Genomic DNA, 8,170 nt, shown 5'->3' with positions numbered 1-8,170 from the left:
CTACAAAGCGGGGCCAGGTAAACTTTAACACAGATAAATATAAAATAGTGCATGTCAGAAGTGGTAATCTAATCAAAGCTAAAGGATAGTCATCCCAAAGTTGCCAGGGACATAGCTGAAAGGTCCTGAAACCAGTGCTGCCAGTCCTGTTTACCAGTTCCTAATCCAATTACCAATCTCACTTTCTGGAGATATTGTGAAGGAAAATGAAAGTGAGGATGAGATCCAAGTTCTGACTACACATTTTTTTCTCTTCTACAGGCTTGTTTTCCCTGTCTAATAAAAATAAATGCAGGTTCTTGTGTTCCAAGCAGCTGCAGCATCTGTCCCAGATCCCAGCCCACCTCTCTCCAGCAGTTGCCGAGGGAATTGCACAGCAGTCTCTGGTAAGTTCCACAGCATCTTTCATCTGGTCACCTTTTAAGCTCCTTATCTGATCTGCCTCTTCCATGAGCACTTCTTAAGTCCTCAGCCCTTCCTCTAGCAGCTCCCCTGATAAGGAGGCCTTTAACCTTTACAAAGCAGCTCAGCCCTGTCAGGTTTAAGGACTGAGAACTCATCCCAAACAAGGGATGTTTTTCTAGAAGCATCTTTTCCTGACACTCCTGCCTTCCCATCACTTCAGGCACTAAAAGGAAAGTATTTTATAAAGTCTTTACCTGGTGCCAAAAGTCCAGGCTGCTCTCCCCAGCACTGCTGCCTTAATCAGCACCACATTGATTCTCTCCAGCACATTTCACTGGGCAGCTGAGGTGGTCCCTCCAAACTAGAAAAATTCATGCTTTTAAGTTGATTAGTGGGGATTTTGTTTACAAAGGGAAAAAAGCTCATGCCAGTTCTTGGGATACATTTACTGCTCTTGGGTAAGTGGGATTTTGTCCACACTGTATCAAGCAGCAAGCTCCACAGACTCAGTAAAAGGAATAAGCATTCAAGTACTGTCTTGCACACCAGCTTCTGTTGCCATAATTTATTGGTTGCTGATTTAGACCAGTTTATATAACATGCAAGATGAAGAAAACCAATCACTTATTACAAAAATGTGGGTATCCACAGCTCAACAATTCCAGGAGTGAATGGCAAATGCAGCCCAAGTCTCAGTGCAGGTGGCAAACGATGCACCTACCTTTTTCTTCTCTCTGGTAAAGGAATTGCTTTATGACTAGAAACAATACCAATGACTGAACACATGAAGTATTTCATTATCCCTATTTGATAAGTTCATTACAGCCAGGGGAGCTGCTCAGCTGCAGTAGCACAAGGGAACAGGGAGCTGCTCTATGAACATGACATGGGAAAGCCCTGCTGGGACTACAGTCTGGAAACCCAGCGTGTTTCAGTTGCTATTCCTCCGGGTCTCAGTCAGTCACTTCTGGCTGCACACAGGGAGCAAAAGGCACCACAAGCCCCCGTGCCCAGGAGCCAACAGACATGTGCAGCTGGGCATGCATGGACCCACGGCAGCTGCACCCACAGCCTGGGGAAAGGGAGCAAAGCCTGCCTCGCCAGCCTCAGCACCGCTGAGCAATAATAAATAATCTGGAAAACCCCCAAAGCCCCAGCCCCAACCCGCCCCTCTCACAGCGGAGTCCTGTGCACTGTACTACACACCCTGCTACTGAATCAGCTCAGAGAACCCCATTAAAATCAGCAGGAACTATAAACGTGCAGTGCTCAAGGTACTTATTCCTATTTTTATCATTTGTTCATGCCTCTCCATACCGTTCTCGCAGGACACTCTTAGGGAATTTCAGGAGCTTGAACTCCTGACTTCCCCAACAAGAAACCCCAAGAGGAAGGAGATTAAAATGAAAGCAAATTTACAAATAAAATTATCAAATGCCCAGCATATTTTAAGTCACAGAAATTAAAAGCAGAAGTGTATCTTGTTTTCTAAATGACAACTTATCAGGATCTTTGTTTTGTGATGACTCAAGAGCATAAATGCACCTAAACAATTTTTCTAAGGCTTTTTCCAGTTAATTACTAGTATTTTGTTTTAAAAAAGAGGTTTTGGTTTTTTTTCCTTTTCACATCCTAAACTGGTATTTGAATTAGCAACAGGTTGCAGGAAGTCTTGTTGTCAGACAGGCTGTAGTACAGCAGCGTGTATCATTCTTTCCCAAGCATCGGCTGCTCAGTTTTCCAGGAGTTTTTCCCAAGGATGGCTAAGGTTTGCAGCGCTGGACAAAGCGTGGATAGAGACAGACATCTCGGATGTGGTGTCTGTTCAGAATCCAGGTCAGGAACCGCTCCAATCCCAGACCGTATCCTCCATGAGGGCACGTACCGTATTTCCTCTGTGAAATCCAGGGAGGGATATGACACATTTTCTAGTAATTTGCAGCAGCCAAGCCCTGTAGGAGGGGAGAAGCCCCAGGTGCCGTGTGAGCCCAGCACAGGGGTGCTGTACTGACCTGATCCGTGTACCAGTAGTAGGGTGTGGGATCGATGCCCTCTCTCTTGTAGCCCTCGAGCAGCTCCTCGCTGTCCCAGATGCGCATGGAGCCGCCCACGATCTCGCCAACGTTGGGCATCAGCACATCCACCTGCAGGGCACCACAGCACGGCCCACTTAGAGCTGAGCCACCGCAGAGGGCACTGGGCCCAGGCAGCCGTGCCAAGGCACCCGCATCGAAACGCGGCAGGGATTCCTGCAGCGCTCGTGTCCTCACAGCAAGCATGCTCCAACTACCCCAGCAGGTAAAAGCACTCACAGACTCGGTGAGGCGCGAGTCGTCGCTGCAGCGCTGCATGTAGAAGGACTTGATCTCTGCAGGGAAGCGGCACAGCAGGATGGGCTCGTTAATGGTGTCTGTCATCAGCCTCTCGGGAGCTTCGGGAATGTCCTAGGGTCAGAGCAGGCTTTATTCTTATTCAGCACCAAAACTATGCCCACACACAAGCCCCACACGAAGCGCGCATGAAACGAGACAGTTTCACACTGCACATGTCCACGCTTTCATCCTAATATACCTAAACTCTTAAAACTTATTTTAGAAGAAAAAAAAACCCACACGTCTGGGAAAAAAAAATCTGTTCCATTAAAACCTAAGTCTCTCCAATATATGGGACAGAAAACCAAGGGGAAAGAAAATCCTGGCTATGCTGTCAAGTTCTCCTGAGCTCCTTCAAACAACTGTCTCACATGCTAGAGAAGCGTGGCCAGGGAATTGATGACAGGTGACAACACAGGTTTCTATCCTAATGTTGAAGGACATCAGATCAAATCCCAACCCACAGCTGCATTCCTACAGGACATTACATCCCAGCAGGACATACCTCCCCAAACTCATAGTAAGTGCCATCTTCCTTCTTCACATCGTGCTCCTTCAGCCACTCAATGGCTTCAGCATAGTTCATGCGTCGGAAGGGACGCTTGGGGGGCTGGAAACCCTGGGGATAAGAGCAAACACAGGTGCAGGAGCACCATTTTAAAAGGGATACTTTTCTAGCTGATCAGCACGTCCATAACCTTTCCCAGCTCACAGGCCATTAAATTACCACTTAAATTAACAAATTAAGCTCAGAACTACAAAGCTAGAACCAAACACAACCATCTCAAGCCCAGTAAATCCCATAGATCACCTGGGAGAAAAGATAAGGAAGTATTTCCAGAGCTTTAGGCTCATATTCCAGGGGAGGAACTGAAATGCTACTTGTTTCATCACTCCCTCATGCTCCATCAGCAAGCACCAGCTGGTTGATATCCAGTCTCTGGGATGGAGGGTTTTATTCCACTGGCACAGCACACGCTTTCCACAAATCCTGGCACACTGCTGGCTTCTGGAGCGTGCTAGCAAGGAGCATCTTCCCCCATAGTTCCCTGCTTGGGTCTTTACCAGCCTTGCAGTTTTTTCATTCTTATTATGTTTAATATTCTTCTTGCCATTACAAATAGTAAGTAAGCTCACTGCCATGCCCTGCATCTCCCAAAGGAATGTGCTGAGTAGGAAAGGCTTAAAATCCTATTTTCTTGGCTGATCCCATTGCTGCTGCCTACCGGGTTGAGGTCGTACAGTAAGCTCGCTGCAGGTGATTTCAAGACTCTGTCTACGACATCACACACCAAGTTCTCCAGACGGTCCAACAAATCCTCAAAACTTATAAAAGGACATTCAGCTTCGATGTGAGTGTACCTGGAACAAAGCCACACCACTGCAAAGTCGCGTACAAGCAACACATCTTCAGCTATGAAACAAACTCATCTAAAAAACCGACAACCCAAACCTCTTTTACTCCCACACCATAAAGGAAATCAAGCTGTTTAAAAAGAACCAAGGACAACTGTCCATACTCTGCCAAGTGCCTGCGGGTCCTGGACTGCTCAGCTCTGTAGGACTGAGCAATACAGAAGACATCTCCCAGAGCTGGCAGGCAGGTCTCCAGGTAGAGCTGGGATGACTGGGTCAGGTACGCCTCTTCACCAAAGTAATCCAGCTTGAACAGGGTGGAGCCTCCCTCCACCTGCGTCTGCACTAAGGTAGGTGGTGTGACCTGCAGGAGAACAGGGCTGTCACTGCTTGAGTGAAGAACTGAGCACATGGTGAGTCAGGGCACCAGAGCGGTCACTTGCTGACCAGGGAACACACACTTACTTCATAGTATCCGTTGGCAAAGAAGTGATCCCTGAAGGCCTGCACGACAATGGAGCGCACCTTGAAGATTTTGGACATGTTCTCACCTCGAATCATCATGTGCCTGTTGTTGAGCTGCACGTCCACCTCTGAGTCCTCGTTGAGCAGGTTGTCAGCCCCTCCTGCCGGGGCCAGGCCGATGAGCTCCCAGTAATCACAGCTCAGCTCGTGGCCTCCTGGAGCCTGCCAGTGGGACAGAAACCAACACTGGGGAAAAAGTCCCCTGCTCGCCCCTTGGACGTCTTCTCACAAGGGCTTGGAGCGATGGGACAAGGGGGAATGGCTTCCGATGGACTGAGGGCAGGGTAGATGGGGTATCAGGAATTCTTCCCTGTGAGGGTGGCGAGGTCCTGGCACAGGGTGCCCCGAGCAGCTGTGGCTGCCTCGCCCCCAAGGCCAGGCTGGATGTGGCTTGGAACAATCTGGGATGGTGGGAGGTGTCCCTGCCATGGCAGGGGTGGTACTGCTCGGGCCATAAGGTCCCGGCACCCAAACAGCGCGACTGAGCTCTGCTCTCAGTGGCGCCCCCGTGTGCTCACAGCCGCCTTCCACCCCGACAAGCGGCACTTGCAGTTCCACCTCTAAGTTCAACTGAAACCAGTTTATTCACTGCAATTTTCAGGGTAGAAATGCAGATTTTCAAAGGCTAACCCACAGATTTTTACCAAAGTGTGATAGTGGGGGCTTACATTACCTAACCTTGGGTTGAGCCTACAAACACACCCCGGTAAAAGAGATATGAAAAAATTCTTAGCCTCACAAAGTAAAAACTGAATAAACCTGTTAAGGAAAGTGAAATCATGCCACTTATTTAATATAGCTCTCCATGTTATAGTCTAGGAGTTGTCTATCAGTGGAAAATCATTTCAGGCAGAAGCAGAACAGTCCCACAGTTCATCTGTCTCACACTAGACAGCTTTGGGAGCTTTGTTCTTTCTCTAGCCCTAATTCCCTCTGAAATAACGCAATGATTCCTCCCACCTCTGCCTGTGCCTCCCTCAGGACACCAGGGACCCGTGAGGGAGGAGGAGAAGCCCGAGGAGCTCCCGTACCTGCTTGCCCTGGGGCAGGAGGTTCAGCATGCCGTACACCACCACGCTGCTCTCCGTGGACAGCACCAGCCCATTGTAGCACTGGCACTGCAGCGAGACAGACAGAGGCACAGGTGAGCAAGATTTTATTCCTCACTTTCCTACAGCATCCACTGGAGTCACACATTAGCACATAGTCACTTCCAAACAGCTCTCACACTGACAAACTGCAGTGGCAGGACATACAATTTAACAGTAACACAACTGAGTCAGTAGGTTGAGGAGAACACCAGATGAGGTATGAACTCTTAAATTCACAACAGAACACAATCATCACCACTTACCAGTTCATCAGAAAGGACACACTGAAGAAACCCTGTGCCATCTCTCAAGACAATAAACATCAGATTTTTTCCTAGTTAAAAAGAGAAGGAATTTGGTTTCACTATGAGCAGTTGCTGGTTAGTTCCTCATTTGGCAGGACTAGTTTAAAACACAGAAGTTAAGGAAATTCTGCAGGACTAGCCTCCAAACTGAAAATCCCATAGGATTTGAACTAAGAAATGTGTGTACGTCCACACATTAGGGGGAACTGTCAGTGTTGCAGTGATCATTGAGATCAACCAAAGAAGGCACCTGACTGGTTTAAAATTTGAGACCAGGTGCTGTCACACTCATTCTGTTTCCAAATTTTGAAGGCGACCATTGTTGTTCTATCTCCCTGCACGAGCTCAACCGTGCTTGTGCTTTACCTTGCCTCCGTAACCTGTGGATCCAGCCAAAAATCTTCACTCTCTGCCCTCTGTAAGCCTCCAGAGCGTTGATCTTCACCTGTGAGGCAGGGAATAAAAGCCATTACAAGGGGAATGGTTCATCCAGACCCCAGCCCAGAGCAGCACAATCTCTGTGCTGACCAGATGCCCTAGTACACACCACATGCCAAGGCACGGGACCATACTCACACACTTGGGCTCTGGAAGACTGGGATCATTTTTGATAACAACCTTCTTCGCTTCCTCCAGGTTCTTCTCTCTTCTCAAGAGATCTTCTGCCTGGTTGGAATAAAATTACTTATTAAATAGCTGTAACCAGGCCAGTTGTAAATAACACGTGCAACAATGACACCAGTGAGGAACCACCTGCAGCTTTTTCAGAGGGGCAGGAATGATGATGACACTGTAATGTTTTTTGAAAGCAATGGTGCTCTGCTCTTTTTGAAACCTACCTCCTTCTTCTCCTTAGCTTCATTTTTCATCTGCTCCCTGTGCCATAGCTTTTTGACATTCTTCATCTGTGATTTGGAAATGATGGCCCATCTCTAAAGAATTCAAGGAGAGAGCAAGAGACAGCAGATTATGTGTCCCTTCACACCAAGATGCAGAGAATAATTCCCACTAGGAAACCCTTCAATGCCACAGCACCTCATTTTCTTTTTGGGAATCCACATAAATTGTAGGAAATGGCTCTTTTCCTGCTGTCATCAATGCCTAAAAAAGGGGAAAAAATAACCAAAATGAACCAAAATCATCCTTATAGAGCCTGAGCAGGCACCTTGCTCCTGCTCAGGTTGCAAAAACAGGCATGAAACTCAGATTTAAAAATACAAGGGCCATCACTTGCCCCAGAACACACTCCACACAAAGCATGTGTTTTCCAGACTCACCTTCAACACGGTCTTGAACGGTTTCTTTTGCGTTCCATCACCAGTGGAGTCGTTGCCCTCTCGTTCAGACACATACAGCTCTTCTGGGATACGTGACAAATACGGGCAATTACTCAAAAGATTATGAGAAAGAAAATGGACACACACAGATGTGTCCCTACTCACTGCATGGGGCTGGAAGAAGTGATCGTTAAAGGCCTCTTCCAACCCAACCCTTTCTATTATACCAAATCTTGCTGGTTATCAGCAGTGATAAACCTTCAAATGTACCACCCGGTCAGTCAAGATAAGAATTGTATCCTATATTTCATTAAAAAAACCAATCCATGCAGTGCGTTCGCTAAAATCTCAAGGGTTCCCGAGGTACCGAACCCTCGGGAGCCACCAGCTGCACATGGGGACCCAGAAGGAGCAGCCCTTCCTTCCCGGGCACAGCTTTGAGCAGGTAAGCAGGAGACGGGGCCTGGGGACCAGCCAGGACCCGAACGAGAAGCGCAGCGACCCCTCCCGTGCCCGGGGCCGGCCCGGCCCAGCGCGGCGCCGCGGCCGCTCCCGGGGCCCTCCCAGCGCTGCGGGCCCGGCCCGCCGGGACACGGCCCGGGCGGGGCTGCGAGGGGATGGGGATGGGGATGGGGGCCGGGGTGCGGGGCCGGGGCCCGGGCTCTCACCGAGGGCCAGCGCCGCCGTCCTGCCCAGCACGTCCCCCGCCATGGCCGCGGCGCAGGAACTGCATCACGGGCGGGCTGAGCCAACGCGCCGCCGCCTTGCGTCAGCCGGCCCTGCCCTTCCGCTCCTTCCTTCCGCACACGGGCGGGCAAAGCCGCCGCGTCTCCTCCCCG

General features: G+C 49.3%; 1 protein-coding gene across 1 annotated transcript; it reads right to left on the bottom strand.

Annotated features, from left to right (window-relative positions):
• Positions 1 to 955: 955 nt before the first annotated feature.
• Positions 956 to 8,114, bottom strand: NARS1 (asparaginyl-tRNA synthetase 1). Its single transcript, XM_066569925.1, has 15 exons — positions 8,000 to 8,114; positions 7,332 to 7,414; positions 7,090 to 7,155; positions 6,894 to 6,986; positions 6,631 to 6,720; positions 6,421 to 6,499; positions 6,013 to 6,083; positions 5,690 to 5,776; positions 4,599 to 4,820; positions 4,298 to 4,497; positions 4,004 to 4,139; positions 3,283 to 3,396; positions 2,718 to 2,849; positions 2,418 to 2,549; positions 956 to 2,300 (listed from the first exon to the last, which is right to left on the bottom strand). The coding sequence occupies exons 1-15, from the start codon at positions 8,040 to 8,042 to the stop codon at positions 2,169 to 2,171; spliced, it is 1,680 nt and encodes a 559-aa protein (XP_066426022.1). The 5' UTR covers positions 8,043 to 8,114; the 3' UTR covers positions 956 to 2,168.
• Positions 8,115 to 8,170: the final 56 nt, after the last annotated feature.

Source organism: Molothrus aeneus, assembly GCF_037042795.1.
Source record: "Molothrus aeneus isolate 106 chromosome Z unlocalized genomic scaffold, BPBGC_Maene_1.0 scaffold_55, whole genome shotgun sequence".
In the NCBI taxonomy this organism is placed as follows: Eukaryota; Metazoa; Chordata; class Aves; order Passeriformes; family Icteridae; genus Molothrus; species Molothrus aeneus.
This window is presented reverse-complemented; position numbering and strand designations above follow the sequence as displayed.

What these genes read in the sequence shown, in the direction of transcription:
- NARS1 (XM_066569925.1), bottom strand. Translation starts at nt 8,042, where the DNA reads ATGGCGGGGGACGTGCTGGGCAGGACGGCGGCGCTGGCCCTCG. An exon ending in CGTTCAAGACCGTGTTGAAG is followed by an intron (nt 7,156 to 7,331) that starts GTGAGTCTGGAA and finishes CCCCTTTTTTAG; the next exon opens with GCATTGATGACAGCAGGAAA. An exon ending in TCCTGCCCCAGGGCAAGCAG is followed by an intron (nt 4,821 to 5,689) that starts GTACGGGAGCTC and finishes TCCCACTGGCAG; the next exon opens with GCTCCAGGAGGCCACGAGCT.